This window comes from Alexandromys fortis, unplaced genomic scaffold (assembly GCF_014885135.2).
Source record: "Alexandromys fortis isolate MF-2015 unplaced genomic scaffold, M_Fortis_MF-2015_v1.1 scaffold_103, whole genome shotgun sequence".
Taxonomy (NCBI): Eukaryota; Metazoa; Chordata; class Mammalia; order Rodentia; family Cricetidae; genus Alexandromys; species Alexandromys fortis.
Genome location: NW_026067978.1, coordinates 2,357,156 through 2,375,838, shown reverse-complemented (window position 1 = coordinate 2,375,838; position 18,683 = coordinate 2,357,156). Strand labels below are relative to the sequence as shown.

Sequence of the window (18,683 nt, the reverse complement as noted above, 5' to 3'; positions counted from 1 at the left end):
TGGGCACAGGCAGGAATGAGTAGGCAGGGCACAGGAGGTTTCTGGGTCAGTGAAATGACTGGGTGTGAGTACAGCAGTGGTAGTCTGTTATTACACATATGGGTCTCTGGGTTTTGTGGGTCTCTCTACCCATGGAATGTACACCACCCAGAGGGATGCAGTAAACCATGAACTTGGAGTGTTAATTATGGGCCAACGTTGGGTCAACAGTTGACAGTAGGCAGGAAAATACAACTACCAGGGCTGAGGAGAAGGCTTAGCTGTTAAGAGAGCTTGCTGATCATACAGGGAACCCCAGTCTGGTTCCCAGCACCTCATTAAATGTTTCCACAACCACCCATAACTCCAGCTTCTGGGAATCTGATGCCTCTTCTAGCCTCTGTTGGCACCTACACTTAAGCATGCATACCCTTACACAGACACATAACATATACACAAATACAAAAGAAAAATCTTGGGGCTAGAGAGATGACTCAGTGGTTAAGAGGCCCTCTTAACCTTTTGCAGAGGACCTGAGTTCGATTCCTAGTACCCACATGGCAATTCTCAACTGTCTGTAATTCAGGTTCTAAGGGGATCTGACACCCTCTCTGGCTTCTGTGGGCATCAGGTATGCATAACGTGGAGGCAAAGCACACATAAGAAATAAAATGCATATTTAGAAGAGACAGCTGTTCCAGAACAGGCAGAACGGTATACAAAAGGCACAAAGGGATCTGGAGATGCAGCGTGGTTGGTAGAGTGTTTGCCTAGCATGCCTGGAGCCCTGGGTTCAGTTCCTAGCATGCCATGAACCAGGTGTGATGGTCTCAGAGGTCTCAGCGCTCAGAAGGTGGATCAGTAATTCAAGGTTGCCCTTAGCTTAAGAATTCGAGGGCTAGAGAGATGATGGCTCAGTGGTTAAGAGCACTGGCTGCTCTTCCAGAGGTCCTGAGTTCAATTCCCAGCAACTACATGGTGGCTCACAACCATCTATAGTGGATTCTAATGTCCTCTTCTGGCCTGCAGGTGTACATGTGGAACATTCATACATAGAATATAAATTAATAAAATTTAAATAAAAAGAACTTGAGGATAACCTGGGCTACATGAGAAAGTGTAAAAAAAGGCAGATGTATGAAAATTCATGGAGTGTTCTAGAAAGTCATTATTCCTACTGAGCAGTAATTCTTCAATAACTATTTTCTACCTAGAATGTGTATTCATAGGTGATTTTCCATCGAAATTTTTTGAGAGATATATTTTTAATTAATTTATTTATTATATATATATGATAGTCTGCCTACATGGATCCCTGTGGGCCAGAAGAGGGCGCCAGATCTCATTACAGATGGTTTTGAGCCACCATGTGGTTGCTGGGAATCGAACTCAGGACATCTGGAAGAGCAGCCACTGCTCTTATCCTCTGAGCCATCTTGCCAGCCCCCTGAGAGATATATTTATCTTCCCCAAATATTACATTTTCTGAGACAAAGCTTCATGATGTAACTTAGGTTGGCCTCAAGCTCACTGTGTAGCTCAGACTGACCTAAATTTCAGTCTTCCCTCTTCAGCCTCCTGATGCTGAAATTACAGCAATGTGCCGTGTCTCCCATCTAATATTGCAAACTGTTGCTTCATTTCTTTAAATTCTTTTAGATTTATTTATTTTACGTGTATGAAATTCTTGCCTGTGTGTGCACGCACCACATGCATTCCTGGTGCCTGCCAAAGACAGAAAATGTGGTGATCCAGTATGAGGAAGACATCTCTTACATTCTCAGAGACTGGGACTTTTGCTGAACCTCACAGCTGAGCTAATAATATACCCTGAAGTCACTTAAGACTTAAGTCTGCTAGCAGGGAATGGTGGCACACACTTTTAATCCCAGTACTTGAGAGGCAGAGGCAGGCAGATCTTTGAGTCTGACGATAGCCTGGTCTACAGAGGGAGTTCCAGGGCAACTAGGGCTACACAGAGAAGCCCTGTTTCAGGGAGAAAAACAAGACCGAATGAAGCCCTTTATTAGGGACAGACACACAACAGATGCAGAGACAGATTCACAAGTCAGTCCTTAGGCAGGCACAGGTCAGACTCATGCAACAGACAGGAGATGGAAGATACAGAGATGAAGAAGTAGGGAATTTAACTCAGTACTCATTCTTGGTCACATGACTCCAAGGGGAAGCTCTTTCATTTCTTTTATTAATGTGATCCTGATACTCCGTTGGTGACTCGGGGTTACTCACTAATGTGCTTAATCCTTGCAAGCAAACCGTTTTCTGGCAACCTCCAACCTGGAGTTAGGGATGGCTGTGAGCCACATGGACCGGAACTCAGGTCCTCTGCCGGCACGAGTGCTCTTAACCACTAAGCCATCACTTCAGACCCTGGTTTGTGTCTTTGAGATGGGTCTCTTCCTATATCTTAGGCTGCTTTGAACTTGAAGTCATCTTTATTCTCAGCTTTCCAAGTGTGTACCGTCATGCCTAGCTAACAGTTCGCCTTTTTAAATAAAAGAATGAAGGCAATCAACGGAGAAAACTTGCTATAGTTTGGACTTAAAATGTTCACCCAGAGGCCCAGGCTTACCCCAACCTGCGGTGCTATTAGTACATTTTGGGACTTTTCAAAGGTGGGAACTGTTGGAGGAAGTTGGATCACTGCAGGCTTGTTGTTTAGAGGATTGTAGAATCCCACCCTTCTTCCTCCTCCTCTTTGTTTCCCTGCCGCCGCGAGGTAAACAGTTTCTTCTCCCAGGCACTGCTACCATGTTGTGCCTCCCTACAGACCCAAACAGCAGGGTCAATCAAGCAAGGGCTAAGGCCTGCAAAACTGCGACCCTAAATAAACACTTCGGTTGTAAAGTTAGTTACCTCAGTATTTGTTACAGTAACAACAGAAAAACCAACCTCAAGTCTTTAGGTTCGTCCTCAGTACAATCACTCCTCTTGATAAGGCAGGCCTGTGACCCAGGTACCAGAAGCCTGAGACAGAAAGATGGCGATTTCAAGACCTGTCTGAACTACACAGTGAGTTCAAAGGTAGCCTGGGCAATTTAGTGTGACATTGTCTTAAGAAATTAAAATAAGAAACAATAATTTCTTTATAATTTTAAAAGAAATTTTTATAAAATTTTATAAAACAACTTATAAGACACTCATAAAATAAGAAATTAAAAAGAGCCGGGCGGTGGTGGCGCACGCCTTTAATCCCAGCACTCGGGAGGCCTCTGCAGGCGGATCTCTGTGAGTTCGAGGCCAGCCTGGTCTACAAGAGCTAGTTCCAGGACAGGCTCCAAAGCTACAGAGAAACCCTGTCTCGAAAAACTAAAAAATATAAAGAAAGAAAGAAATTAAAAAGAGAGCTGGGAATATAGCTCAGTGATTGAAAGTGTCTGAGGTGTGCAAGGAAAAGCAAGCAAATACAGTTAATAGCACACCAGAACTCTCTCTCCCTCCCTCCCTCCCTCCCTCCCTCCCTCCCTCTCTCTCTCTCTCTCTCTCTCTCTCTCTCTCTCTCTCTCTCTCTCTCTCATACACACACACACACACACACACACACACACACCTGGAGAGGTCCTGAATATCAACTAGAGGACACGTAGCATATTTTATAAACAAAGCTACAACCACACTTGCTACTCACCATCAGGAAGCATTGCTTTAAGCATTACCTCTTTAATGGGGGCATGGTGGTTCATGCTTATAATTCCAACAACTTGGGAGTCCAAGGCAGGAGAATCATGAGTTTGAGACCAAGTCCAAAAAGTACCCTGGACCCTGCATACTAAAATACCAACCTGCCTGGCCAGGTGATCCCATTGATGCAATGGTAACATGACTTTTTTGGAGGGGTGGTAACCAACCGTGGTTTCTGATCATATTTAAGGCATGCTCTACAGGGTAGAATGCATTGCTTGGCACCGTAAACCTAGTCAGAAGCCCAAGGACCCCAGAAGACAATAGACCCTCCAGGGAACCTTCTGTTGTTTTACTAAATGGTCACGTTGTCAAACTGCCTTCTATGCTTCTATGTGTGTTTCTACCATAGAGTAGTGTTGTTTTTATCTGTCATCGGAGAAGCTCTTTTCTTGTAGTAATGCAGAGAGTCCTGACTGCTCCATGTGCTGAGAATAAGTGACTGTGTGTGTTCAGCCCTGAATGAGACACCTGTAACACACACTCATCAAAGCTGAAGGAACGAGATGAAGGTGTGTTCATCCCTGAATGAGACACCTGTAACACACGCACACATGCGCACACAAAGCTTAAGGAACAAGATGAAGGTGTGTTCATCCCTAACGAGACACCTGTAACACACGCGCACACACACAAAGCTTAAGGAACAAGATGAAGGTGTGTTCATCCCTAACGAGACACCTGTAACACACACACACACGCACACACACACACAAAGCTTTAGGAACAAGATGAAAGGGGGCGGCAAGAATGTGAGCGCCGGAGACTGTGGAGGAGTATAGGGAAATGTTCCTGCTGGGGGAGGGAGAGCAAGCTTTCTTTGGGGATGTGGCCACGGGTAGGCGGCCCATACATGTGAGCATTGGGGCAGCACTAACTGGACTCAGTGAGTTAAAAAAGAAGAGGGGGAAGATTTGAAATTGGGAGGAGGACATGCGGGGGGAGCCCAGCAGGAGTTTGAGCGGGAATAGGTATGACCAAAATATATTACACAGAGGTATGAAATTCTCAAGGAAAAATATTACATTGAAAAATAAAATTGAACATGTAAGTAAGCATATAAATAAACATACCTTTATTTTATCACAATTTAAAAAGCCAAGTACATGCTTGTAAAAAAATACTAAGGATCTAGGAGTTACTTCCGTGGGTAAGGGTGCTTGCCGGGTAACCCTGAGGACCAGAGTTTGAGTCTCTAGCAACCGCATAAAAAGCCAGACATGGCCATGCCTGCCTATAACGACAAAGGGGCTAACTGAGCAGAGACAGAGGGTTCACTGGGGCTTGCTGGCTGCCAGTCTAGCCAAAAATGGGAAACTCCATGCTCAGCAAGAGACTCTGTCTCAAAGGAAGGAGGTGGAGAGGTGGAGAACAACACCCAGCATCTTCCTCTGGCCCCCACAGGCCCCTGTACATACAACACGCATGCTCAGACATTTCATGCTGTAAGAAATGGGAAAAAGAGCTGGAGCTGAGATATAATACACAAAAATGTTCCTGTTTTGAAAGAAAAAGAACGAGGCTCCTGGGCAGAGTTCACCATCATATGACCTGGGAAGGCGCTTGAACAGTATTAGGCCACAGAGGTTTTTATGCCCAGCAGTGACATGGGGACTCAGTGACTCTTGTAGCTGGAATTGGGGAGACATGACACTCAGCTTTGCAGGGAGGGAGAACTTCCCTCCGGGCACAAAGCCATCAACAAAAACATTTCTAGTTTCCTTCAAGAACTGGGCTTGAAACTGATCAGCCAAATTCTCAGTAGTTGGGAGAAATTAAGCTATGGGTTCCCAAACCTGCTCCATCTCAGGGTAAGCTTTAACACATTTTAATTCTAGATCCAGTCCTGGGGGAAGGACCCATATATATATTCTCTCTCTCTCTCTCTCTCTCTCTCTCTCTCTCTCTCTCTCTCTCAACCTCAGGTGTCCGTCCTCAGGATACCATCCACCTTGCTTTTTGAGACAGGATCTCTCATTGATCCAGAACTCACCAATTCATCTAGGTTGGAAGACTAGAGAGCCCCAGGGATGCGCCCATCTCTGCCTCCCAGAGCTGGGATTACACGCTTGCCCCCACCATACCCTCCTTTCTGCAGTGCGTGCATAGCAAGTACTTCCCCAGCGGAGCCATTTCCCCACTCGTTCATCCTCTCATTCATTCCTTTGCTCTTAAACTCACTCATCTAGTCATACAGTTTGCGCAGGGAGATCCAGGCTCAGTCCCAGCCCCTGTCCCGGCTCCTAATATCTCTACCAAGTCCTGCTGGGTCACTTCCACCTTTGGAACTCCCAGAAACTCTAAGGAGCTCGGGTGCTCAGCGAGCATGTCCTCAGACCCTCTTCTGAACATCATGCAGGGACACTGTATGCCTCCAGCATTAGAAAAGACAAGTAGCAGACTGACCGAGAGTTGCGCCTTTCGCTTTATTAGAATATCGCATAAATCGCAATAAATATTAACTTACTGAATCCTTAAACACATCATAAATAATATGGACATCTTACAGAATTAAATAAAAGCAAACATCTATTTTTCCTGGAGTAAACTAGAGGGAGACTTCTTCAGTGACCCAGAAGCCTGAATCACATAGCAAGCATTTGGTGCTTTCTGCTTGTGTGGGCTCCTAAAGTTGCAGTATACACAAAGCGTTTACTTTGCTTCTAAAGTTCAGTTACACCGAAAAGCAAGGTCCAACATGTGGTTGGCTCTCGTTCTCACTGCACTGAGATGGCCTTTTCCTTCTCCAGTATCTGGCTACTCCGGGCACAGAGGGACGATCCTGACACAATCGGGTTCATACATAAGAACATAAGAAAAGTTAACCTCATAGAAATTGGGAGTAGAAGTGGGGTTTCTGGAGACTGGAGAGACAGCAGGGAGTTGAGGAGACGCTGGTAATGGGCACTACCCTGAAGTTAGACAGGAGCAGGAAGCCCTGGTGTGGTAGTCCCCGCCAAAAGAGCTACAGTCTTTCTCAGATGGCCAGGAGAAAGGATGTTGGAGTGTGTGTGTGGGTGTGATCCTCCTGCTTCTGAATGGATCAGAGTCACCCTTGACTATACACTGAGTCTCCAGAAAGGGGGCGAGGGCTAGGGAATGTAGCTCAGTTGAGCCCAGCCTGAACTACACCAGTTTTTGTTACACATATACGAGAAGAACGTTAAATATTTGGTTATATGCAAATGATCAGTATTTGAGAACATAGATAGGTTTAACTTGACTGCATGATGTAATTATGAGTGGAAACAGTGTGTGGTAACCCTTAATTTTTCAATCTTGTGGCTTTTATGCGTCAGTTTAAAAAAAAAAAAACTAACTGCAAATCAAATCTGAAGCCCCGTCTTCACGGAGCCCTGTCTCAGTCTTCCATCGTCCACTCCGTACTCAGCACACCAAGAAACTCCTGCAGGTAATCCAGGAACTGCCGTGTTCTCCGCCTCTCCTCGCCACACCGCTCCTGGGAAAAGAAGACAGTCATCAGCTCCTGGGGGAGCAGGTGCCGCCAGACCCGCAGGGATCCCGGGAAACTTACTTTCTGGCGGTCAATGTATTTCTTTATTAACGACAAGTTTTGGAATAGCGTTTCCACGGTACCGCCACGGACAGTCTGGTTCTTCAGCATGTCTAGCCCCTGGAAGATTTCGCCAGTGCACAGCTGGTGCTGAAAGAGGAAGGTTATCAAAAGCCAATGGAACAAGGGGAAGCACCAGCCGTATCAGCCAGCCCGCAAAGTACACATAGTTCAAAATATCATGCTATATGCAAGGAATGCGTGCAACTAAAATGCATCAGTGTTAAAAAAAAAAAGAAAGAAAGAAAAGAAAGAGATCATCGGAGACTTAGTGGGGTTTATCTGTAATCCCAGCATTCAGGAGGTGGAGGTAAGAGGATCAAGACCAAGGCTAGCCCCTGAAACTCAGAGTTTGAGGACAGCCAGTGCTGTTGGGTCTGTTTCAAAAAGAAAAATCAAAACCAAAGTTAGGCTTTGATCTGGAGAGATGGCTCAGTGGTTACGGTCGTTGATTGCTCTTGCAGACAACCTGGGTTCAGTTCCCAACACCCTTGTGGTGGCTCATAACCATCTGAGTCCTGGGACTAAAGGTAAGTGGCCCCATACCCAGCCCAGTATTTCTTTTGAATTCCTAGAAAGGCTGGTGATTCCTTTCTATTTAGAATAATGAAATAATGTATTTTACACTAGAATAATATATATATATACACACAAATGTATACAATATCATTACATAGTCATATTCATTTAACCATGTAGAAGTTACTAATAGAGGGATTAATTATACTTTTTATGTCTGCCAATCATTGCCTAAGAATATAGCCCTCTGAGCTGGCGAGGTGGCTCAATGGTTAAGAGCGCTTGATGCTCTTGCTGAGGACGCAGGTTCAGTTCCCAGCACCCACGTGGTGACTCACAACCATCTGTAGTTCCAGTCCCAGGCGATCCGATGCCCGATTAGCTTTCGGGGACACCAGACACACGTGTGGAACACATACATATATGCAGGCAAAATACTCATACACGTAAAATAAAAATAAATAAAAGGAATCTAACCCTAAGGTATATCTTTACGTTATCTCTCAGAAAGATTTTAGAGTGGGCTGGGTCTGGAACTCACTGGTAGAGTGCTTGTCCTGCACACCTGCCCTGGGCTGATCCTCAGTTATGTGAATCAAGAAAAAGAAAATAAAGAAAGGCACTGGGATGAAGAAAAGCATAGGCAGAACCAAGCAGAGCCTAGCAGGACCTCTTGCCAAGTGTGGAATCGGGCAGAGAATCCTTGATGAGAGGCTTAGTTAGCTGACCACATACATAACAGACTCTGCTAGCTCAGAGTCATTCCTGATATTGATTGGTTAATGGCCTTTGGGTGTCTCATAGCCCAGGCTGGCCTCTGGCTTAATATCTGGCTGCGAATGACCTTGAACCTCTGGTCCTCCTGCTCCCATTTTCCAATTGCTGAGATTACAGGCATGCACTACCATGCCTAGTTTATGGGGTGCTGAAGAATGAACCCAAAGCTTGGTGTATATTAGACACTCTATTAATGGAGCTATATCTCCAACCCTTTCGTGTTTGTTTGTTTGTTGTTTTTGGTACAGGTTCTGGTTGTGTAATCCAGGTAGGCTTTGAATTTATATTGCCGAAGCTGGCCTCAGACCCATGCTGCCTTTGCCTCAGCTCTCAAGTGCTGGGATTACATCATTTGCCGTTCTGTCCCTTAGTCTTCATATTTATAAGCATATGCCTCCACATTCACCCACATAACAAATGTCAAAGGAAATCAGACAGTTTTAACTGAAAACAAACCATTAGCTAGGTGTGGTGGCCCAGGCCTGTGTCCCAGCTACTTGTGCTGGGGCAAGAGGATCACTCGAACCCCGGAGCTTGGAAGCTGGTGAGATGCCCACCCAGACACAACACCACAAAGCAAGAAGCAAATGACTTGTAGATTAGTGTGTGGAGTGGACTTATTTATGCAATCATTGCGCTGAAACATAACTTACATTTTTATGAGTAGGAACAGGAAGCCTCACCGTCTGCAATAAAGAGAGTATAAGGTCATTTCTAAAGCATTTGTGGCTGTTTTAATGCTGCGCTTGCTCTGACACTGTAATCCCCTGTGCACTAACACACTCATAATTGCATTATGTATAGCAGATCTTTATGTGTGGGAATGAACTGCCATAAATTATTAATGCTTTTTTTAAAAAAAAAAAAACTATTTTGAGTTAGGGTCTCAGTGTGTAGCTCTGGCTGGCCCAGAACTTGCTGTGTAGACCAAGCTAGCCTTGAAATCACAAAGATCCACCTGCCTCTGCCTCTGAGTGCTGGCATTAAAGGCGGCAACCACCACACCCAGCTATTAAGCATTTTTTAAGACCCCGTAGAGGTGGGAGACAGAGGCAAGAGGATCTCCTAGGAACTGGGACAGCTTGGTCTACACAGCAAGTTTGAGGTCAGTCAGGGCTGCATAGCAAGACCCTATCTTGAAAACCAAACCAAACCGCAGAAATAAAAGTCGTCCTTTACCTCATTGCTTGTTAGGAGAGCTCGGTGCATGGCCAGTTGTATCAAGGTCTCTTTCACCACTGTGCTCATAGGAATCTCCATAGCGATGGTCCAGACACAGGCGAGAGTTAGAACACTCCAGTGCAGAAGCACCCTCATGATTCTGAAGCTTTCGGCGTTGGCCTTTAGCAAAGGAAGAGTGCAGAGCAGGGCTGCATCCCCAAGCAATTTATTCTCTCTTTGAGGAAATGAATAATTTCTAACAATCAGATAGACGATGCCTAATAAAGGCAAGTAGCGGAACTCATTGTTTCCAATCCCTTCCTTGGGTCTTCAGAGAAAAATGCATTTTTTTCTCATACTAGTCAACATCTCTACCCCTACCCCTGTTTAAAAAGCATTTTTTATGACAAAAGAAAATTTCTATGACCTTGATCCACACTGATAGGAATATTGGGAATGTCTCCCTGGGTGTGACGATGCACACCAGTGGGTGTGGGAGGTAAAATCAGGAGGATCAGGAGGTGAGGGGCATCCTTGGCTGCCCAGCAAATGTGAGGTCAGCCTGGAACACATGAGACCCTGTTTCAAGCCACCGAAGAGCAAAGGGACAGGAGGGGATCTTCTCAGTTGAACTAAACTCCACTGGCTGAAGCTGGAATTATCTGTGCTTCAGAACTGGAAATACTCTGGGGAAGACACTGATTAGAGAGTCCGGCGGTGTGAAGTTACACAGTGTAGGTTTTTGATCAACATTCTGTGTGTTCTCGATAACCAAAAGTCTAACTCAACCCGGGGGGAAGATAAGCAGAAGGCTTGTTGGTTCCTATAAGAGACAGTGCAGGGCAGAGGCTCCTTCCTGTGCTGCTCTGGTGGCTCAACCTTGACCCAGTTTTCAAGCCACTCTCTGTGGGGGTCCCAGGGTGACATCAGGACTCCTGGCTCTCTCTCTCTCTCTCTCTCTCTCTCTCTCTCTCTCTCTCTCTCAAGCTTTGCCTTTGCCTTGCCTTGCCTTGCCTTGCCTTGCCTTGCCTTGCCTTGCCTTGCCTTGCCTTGCCTTGCCTTGCCTTGCCTTGCCTTGCCTTGCCTTGCCTTGCCTTGCCTTTCCTTTCCTTTCCTTTCCTTTCCTTTCCTTTCCTTTCCTTTCCCTTCCTTCTCTCTTTCTTTCATGTGTGGTGTGGGTTTATTGTCCACTCCTACAGTGTTTCCTGAGCACTGGAGGTCATGATCTAGATTCCCCCTTTGGGGAATGAGCATCCAATAGTCACCCATTCTCAGGTCCTTGACCAGTTACGGGTCTCTACAATTATAACTGGCCACTTTAAAGGGAAGTGTCCCTGACCAGCCTGACTACGTAGCCCAAACTGTCCATTACTGCCTGCTCCTGTGGCCCTCAGCCTCCCAAGCCCTGTGTCAGGCATACCCCACTGCACCTGCCTCCAGTGGTTCTTTATCTCCTTGTTCAATCAAAACAATTCAGTCTCGGCTGCGCTCCCTGGTTTCAAGGTGCAGAGAAATCAAACTGGAACCGAGTTGAAAACTTTCTCCCAGCTGGCTAGCACTCATAGGACTGGGAAGTATTCTGTTGGCTCCTGAGGGAGAGTTGTATCAACAGTCTTACTGATGGGTCCTGTTTGCACAGGCCAACCGACCAAGTAAGTTGTACCCTCCGGTGTACCAGTGGTAAGTCTGTTACAAGCAACCGGTAGCTTAGTGAGTAGGTTTGAGGCCCCTCCTCAGGAAGGAATGCACAGGAAGCTTGGTCTAAAGCTTCCAGCTGGGTGATAGGTCTGGGCAGGGAAAGTGGTTCTGTTGTTTTGTTAAATGGATATGATATACCTGTCAGGTTGTCTTCTAAGTAACTATGTGTATCCCGTAGATCAGTGCTGCTGTCAGGCTGGTCAGGGACACTTCTCTTTAAGGTGGCCAGTTATAATTGTAGAGACCCATAACTGGTCAAGGCGCTGAGAATGACTATTGGATGCTCATTCCCCAAAGGGGGAATCTAGATCATGACCTCCAGTGCTCAGGAAACACTGCAGGAGTGGACAAGAAGGAATGGACAAAATGTGAGCGTTTGAGGAAGTGGTAGAAGCTGTGTGGAATGCTGATGTCTGGGCATTATGTAGCTGTAGTAATCACCTGCACTAGATTGGGTACATCAACATCCTATCGTGGAGGAGAGAGAGGCTCCTGGGGCCGCACCTGAGGATGTAGATGCTGTTGCAGTTAAAGGTTGATGGGTCATGAAGAGCTGAGTTCTTCCGTGATATCGCCTCTGGCAAGGTGCCTGTGATCCTAAAGAAAGACTATCACCAGAAGGGAACCAGAAGACAGGAAGGAGTGTTGTTTGGAAAGGGGAGAGGATTGGGAACAAGGGAAATGGGGTGGGTTTGGCTGATGCATCATCTAATTGTATAAAAATGTCATAATGGAATCCATTACTGTGTATAACTGATTAATGTCAACAGAAACATGGATTAAAAACAAAGAACAGTTCAGTCTCTAGCAAAACACGGTGCCTAAGGTCTATAACCCTGGCATTTGGGAATTTGAAGCAGGAGGATCAGGATTTCAAGGCCAACCTCAGCTACATAGTGAATTTGAGCCTGCATAGGTTGCATGAGGCTCTGTCTAGAACCCAAAAGCCCAAAACTCAAATAACAATAGCATTCAAACAACCCAACCTCTGTTTGGAAAGAGGAGGAACTAGCAGGAAGAAGGAAGGAGATGAGAAAGGAAGACGTACAGACGATCGAGAACATTATAAACATGTAAGAAAACATCACAACGAAACCCCTCATTTTATACAATTAACATCCAGCAATGAAATAAAGGGAGAAACTTGGAAAGGAGGGTCATATGTTCACCATGGACCTGTGACTAAGCCTGTGGGATACACTGCTTGTCCTTCCTGGGCGAGAAGCAGACATCATCCCATCCAAACCACACAGCTGAGCATCGTGGTAGCTCAGGTCCATTGTAAGAGGTTTGTAGATGCTGGGAAAGAAACAAATATATCACAAACAGGCAACGTGTGGGCACATGGCCTCTCCTGTATGTCCCCCGAGACTGAGCAGTCCTTTCATATCGAGGGTTGGCTGTGCATGAATATGTGTTATCAGGGGAGTCAGTCTTTTGATCCTTAGGCTTAGATCCGTAATCCCACAATCAAACACAAATTCTTTTTTTTTTAAAAAAAAAAAACTTATTTTTTTATTTTGTGTGTACTGGTGTGTTTCTGTGCCTAATCTTGGAATTATAGACAGGTGTGAGCTGCCATGTGGATGCTGGGAATCAAACCCTGGTCCTCTGGAAGAGCAATTGGTGTTCTTCACCAATGAGCCATCTCTCCAGCCAGCCACAAACACAAATTCTTAGGCAGGATCCTTTTTCAAAGTAGCATATAGCCACCTGTGCACTGTGTGTGTGTGTTACATTTTCATGAATATACTGTATGGTACATTTTCATGTATATACTGTATGGTACATTTTCATGTATATACTGTATGGTACATTTTCATGTATATACTGTATGGTACATTTTCATGTATTTGGGCTCCTGGCTAGACGTGTCTGAGATGAACACTTGAGAGACATTTCCCTTGTGTTGTGGGAGAGATACTGGCTCACTTCATCAAACCTGTTAGCAGTGAAGTAGGGACCACAGTGGGCCTAAAATGATGATCTCAAAACCCAAGCTTAGCTCTCTCAGGCCCTGACTTTCCCCCAGAGGTTATGATACAATAATTTTATTTCCCTTCTGACGCCTTCTGACTGCACTGAGAAAGTGTGGGCTTAGATGAAGGCTTCCGGGGAATTGCCAAATAATTTGCAATTGTAGCAACTTCGACAAGCTTCCTGAGTGATTCAACCCCATGATAGAGTTGCACAGGCTGTGGAGGGAGTAGCAGATTGAAAAGTCCACACGCTAGCCATAAAGTAAGCAGGGAAAACACAGCAACAGCTCACTGTTTCTAGGGAAGTTAATATTAGCTGGCTTTGAAAAGGATGACATGGGAAAGGCTGGAAAGGCTCTATTTACAAAATGAAGGTGCTAAGGTCGACATTGAAGTATGACACAGGTCATCTGTCCCCGAGTGGACCCTCAGCTGCAGCTCAGCTATTGCCATATGACTTCCATGGGTTCATGTTTCCAGACACTCAGTTTTAAAAAGAAACTCAAGCTGGGTGGTGGTGGCACACACCTTTAATCCCAGCACTCCGGAGTCAGAGGCAGGCGGATCTCTGAGTTTGAGGCCAGCCTGATCTACAAGAATTAGTTCCAGGAGAGCCAGAGCTGTTACACAGAGAACTCCTGTTCTTGAAAAACCAAAACCAACCAACCAACCAACCAAAAAACCCAAAAACCTAAAACCTCACTTACTATGCATATGCTGATTCCCTACTTAGAAAAAATATTTCCTGTTCAAAACTGTATTTTTTGTTCATTTGCTTGTTTGAGATATCCCAGACTGGTTGTGAGCTTGCTGTGTGTATTCCTTAACTCCTGATCCCCGTCTCTGTCTGCTGAGTGCTTGAACGACAGGTGTGTGCTGCCTTGTGGGCTCAACACGCTATTTCTTTAATTTTTTTTTAAATTGTAAAGAAATACACTGTAACTTGAAATGTTTCATCTTAGCTAGTAAGTATTGGGTCCAGTAGCATCATATGCAAAAACAAAAGCAAAACAAAACAGACTTATCATCTTGCAAAACAGAAGAAACTCTGTATCTGTTGTCAGAAATCCTGCCAACCCCGCCAGTCACCCTTCTGCTTTCTGATTCCCTGGGCTCCACTACAGCCCGATGATACACTGTTGTCTTTTGTGACTTGTCTAGTGCATCTGACTTCAGAGTCCATCCGTGTTCCAGCACGTGTGAGACTTATCTGCCCTGCTAAATAACACTCCGATCCTGTTGCTTGTCCATCTTTCTGCTGATGGATGCTCGAGTTTCTTCCCTCTTTTAAAAAAAAATTATTTCATGTGCATACACCTGTCTGTGTGTGTGTGTGTGTGTGTGTGTGTGTGTGTGTGTGTGTGTCTGAGTATGTGTTGTGCACCACATGTTTGCAGGTTCTCATAGAGCCTGGACGAGGATATCAGCTTCCTTGGAACTGGAATTACAGGAAGTTGTCATCTGCTTGACATGGGTGTTGGGAATTGAACCTGGGTCCTCTTTAAAAACAGCAAATGCTCTTAACCACTGAGCAATCTCTCCAGCCCCGGCCATCTCTCTGGCCCCTCTTCCCTCTCTTGACTGCTGTGTATGTACATGTGTAAAATATTTTTCTTTTCTTTTTCGGATATAAGGTCTTGCGTATGCTACCCTGACTTTTACCTCATTATGTAGCTAAGGATGATCTTGACCTGATTCTCCTGCCTCCATCCTCCAAGTGCTGGGATTACAGGTGGACATCACTGTACCACGTTCCTTCCCACCTCTCACCTCCCCTCTCTTTTCTTTTGAGATGGAGACTCTGGCACAATAGCTCAGACGGGCCTCAAATTCTCTATCTCCCAGCTTTAGCATCTCAATATTGGGAGTACAGATTACAAGTGTGCACCACCCCAGCTCCAAATCACATTTCTCAGAAAGCGATGTTACTAACTTTCCTCTGTGAGTTTAATCTCCTCAGTGTGATTGCAAGCTATCTTAGAGTAGGCAGAGTATTTATTACCATTGCCTGTATGTGTGTCTATGTGTGCGTGTTTGTGTGCGTGTTTGCGTGCATGGAGCTGTGTATACTTGAGCATGCTAAGGTATGGGGGTGGAGATCAGAGTAGAGCTTGTGGGAGGCAATTCTTTCCTTCTACCATGTGTGTTCAGGGAATAAACTCAGGTCATTGGGCTTGGTAGCAAGCACCCTAATAGGTGAGCCATCTCATATGGAGGTCAGAGGATGGCTTTCGGGAGTTGGTTCTCTCCTTCCGCCATGTGCATCTCTGGGTTGAAAGTCAGGCCAGCAGACTGGGGGGTAAGCACACCTTAGGTCACTGGGCCATCTCTCCAGCGTCCAGATTAATTATTTTAATCTCCTTTGTAGGACAATTTCAAATAAATTACCTAGGGACTCCATTCTCGAAGAGATGGCCGGCGAGCCTTTTCCTTATGATTGCACATTAGTGTTTTTATTTATAAGATTGATATGAGAGCCAATGGTGGTGGCATACGCCTGTAAGTCTAACAATTAGGAAGCCGAGGCAGGGAGATTTCTACGAAATTGAGGCTACCTTTTGAGTTTCAGGCCAAATAGGATATAAAATGCGACTCCGTCTTGCCCTGGGAAGGCAGAGGCTATACAGAAGTTTCCAGTCTAGCCTGGCCTACATGAGACCCTACCTCAAAACACTAAGGGTCCCAAACCAAAATAAAGATTAGTCTAGAAAGACGAAGATAAGAGAAAAAAACTACAGTGAAGAAATCTGATGAAGGCAAGCCTTGAGTGGGTAATGACCAGCCTGACAGTGATCAGTCATATTAGAACACGAACCTTTGATATGACATGATAAGAGTGGCATATTATCTCTGTGGTCTTCCTCCTCCAAACCATGACTTCTGCCTAACCATGAGCAAGATACCACACACACCCGAGTGGAAAGACACAGCACCTGGCCAGTGCTCACCCAAAACCATGAAGGTCATCATATACAAGGACAGACTCAGACACGGTCACAGCCTGTGGCATCTGCGAGACGCAGTGAGTGCTCGGGATGTGCTGCCCTGGTTCAGATCCAGGAACGCAAGCAAAACAGCCTCCAGAAAACCCCCGAGTCCAGCAGTGTACAGTCTTGGTTCTCCTCTTGTGATGGATGAATGGACCCGTTTCCCAGGGCAGACCTGGATTCTCCACAATACCCTTATCGCTTTTCTGTAAACCTAAGACCGTTTTTTAAAGTCATATAAAAAAAATGCCAGTTGAAAAAGTTAATGAACATTTTTTACTTTTACTGCTAAAAAGATTATGTGGGCCAGTGAGCTGGCTCTGGAGGTAAAGACTCTTGCTGCCAAACATGACTTCTGTCCCTAGAATCCACGCAGTGAAGGCAGAGTCTACTCTGAAGCTTGTCCTTTGACCTCCATACATGCAGCATGCCACATGCATGCCCACGTCCACACACACACCAGAAATAAACGAATAAATGTATTTTTTTAAAAAAAAGTAGGGGCCTAATGGCACAAACAAAATTAAATGCCAGTTAAGTGGGACACCATGGCGGGAGGATATAAGTTCAAGTCTTCCCTGGATTATTTAGTGAGGTCCTGCCTCGAAATAAAAAGGAGGGCTGAGGGTCTGTCATGTAGTGCACTCTTTTAATCTTAGCACTCTGGGGGCAGAAGCAGCTGAAACTCTGAGTTGGAGGCCAGCAGGGTCTGCATAGTGAGCTCCAGGCTAGCCAGGGCTACATCATAGATTCTGCTGTAGGCACTCAATATTACTGAATACATAGATGAACAAGCAGGTTCTTGATTGAAGATGGTATTAGTCGGACAAATTAGTATGAATGCTGTAGAGATTCTTAGCGTCTGTTGTCTACAGTTGGGAAACTGAAACAAGAACAAGTTTGGGAAGAGTCTTGGCAAAAAGGCAAAGTCGAACCGTAAGGGTTGACTATCATAACCAAGCCAAGGGAAACTGAGAAAAAATTTAAAACCTGTGTTATTGACCCAAGCATGGTGGTGCAACCTGGAATCCTACCACTTGAGAGGTGGAGGCAGAGATTCAAAGCCAAATTCAGCCACAGAGTAAGGGTGAGGCCAACCTGAGCTACGTAAACTGTCTCAAAAACAAAGAAAAAATAATCTATTTCATTTTTTGATGCAGGGTCTCACTGTGTAGCCCTGGCTGTCCTGGAACTTTATGTGTAGACCAGGCTGGCCTCAATCTCACAGAGATCTGCTGCCTCTGCCTCTTGAGTGCTGGGTTAAAAGTGTTCACCACAATGTCCAGTTTATAATCTATAGTATTATACATATAACCTACAGAAATAAATTACCAGTCAGTAATCTGAATCTTTAAGAACTGGTGACTATACAAAGAGACAATGAATGCTGACACTAAATTAGAATAATGACACTAAAAATTGAAATAGAAAGAACAAAGTTAATAGTCATTTAGCTGTGCATGTGTGTAGGAACACACATTTGAAAGGGCACACTCGAGGGTGGCATTCATCCTTTCTACCCTAAGCCCTTTATCTCCTTTGATGGGTTATAGATTGGCAACGGTCTTTCAACAACTGTGGTTTTCACTATGATAGCTTTTCAGGTCAGATGACTTTTCCAGGAGCTGATTCTAATCAATCAACTGGGCAGGATCCTCTGAAGTTTCTGCAGTGACAAAATGCAAATTGCCTCTTGACTCTATTTTAACCTTTAGCCTTCTATCCCTAAACCTAGCTTTAAGATGAGTGTGAGTGAGTGTGTGTGTGTGTGTGAGAGACGTTCCCTTGGCAGGAGCAACTATCAGTTTTTTGGTGATTTCCCCTCATCTTTACTAACTTATGGACAATTTAAGGGGTGGTTATCAATGAATATGTGAAGCTTATGTTAATCTTTCCTGCCTATTGTTTTTTGTTCATATTTCTGTGTCATTTTCTTAAGAGTTTAAAGCTCATCTCATATGATATGAAAGTAGTGTCTCCACTTGCCTCACCGTTTCCTAGCTTTCTGCTATTACACTTGCCTCCAGGATGTCACAGTCTTAAATAATTCCATCAGAAACCTCCTTGTAGCATTTGTGCTTGACAACTGTCTGTAACTCCATTCTAGCTGATCCAGCTCCCTCACGTGGACATACCTGCAGGCATAACACCAATGCACACACAATAAAAATTAATTAATTAAAAAAGAATTCATGATTGTTTGTTTTGCTGTTTCTGTTTTTGAGTCGTATATCCTAGGCTGGATATATGAGATAAACTCTCTACGTAGCCCGGGTGTTTTTTTTTTTTTTTTTTTTTTTTTTTTTT

The 18,683-nt window shown here is 44.8% G+C and overlaps 1 protein-coding gene across 1 annotated transcript; it reads right to left on the bottom strand.

Annotated features, from left to right (window-relative positions):
• Nucleotides 1-5,950: 5,950 nt before the first annotated feature.
• On the bottom strand, nucleotides 5,951-10,637 carry Il5 (interleukin 5). Its single transcript, XM_050157720.1, has 4 exons — nucleotides 9,731-10,637; nucleotides 9,205-9,237; nucleotides 7,217-7,345; nucleotides 5,951-7,141 (listed from the first exon to the last, which is right to left on the bottom strand). The coding sequence occupies exons 1-4, from the start codon at nucleotides 9,866-9,868 to the stop codon at nucleotides 7,043-7,045; spliced, it is 399 nt and encodes a 132-aa protein (XP_050013677.1). The 5' UTR covers nucleotides 9,869-10,637; the 3' UTR covers nucleotides 5,951-7,042.
• Nucleotides 10,638-18,683: the final 8,046 nt, after the last annotated feature.

Coding starts and splice junctions, on each gene's coding strand:
- Il5 (XM_050157720.1), bottom strand. CDS start 9,868: ATGAGGGTGCTTCTGCACTGGAGTGTTCTAACTCTCGCCTGTGTCTGG. Junction 7,346..9,204: donor CTGTTCCTACTCATAAAAAT/GTAAGTTATGTT, acceptor TTCCTCTTTCAG/CACCAGCTGTGCACTGGCGA. Junction 7,142..7,216: donor AATACATTGACCGCCAGAAA/GTAAGTTTCCCG, acceptor TTCTTTTCCCAG/GAGCGGTGTGGCGAGGAGAG.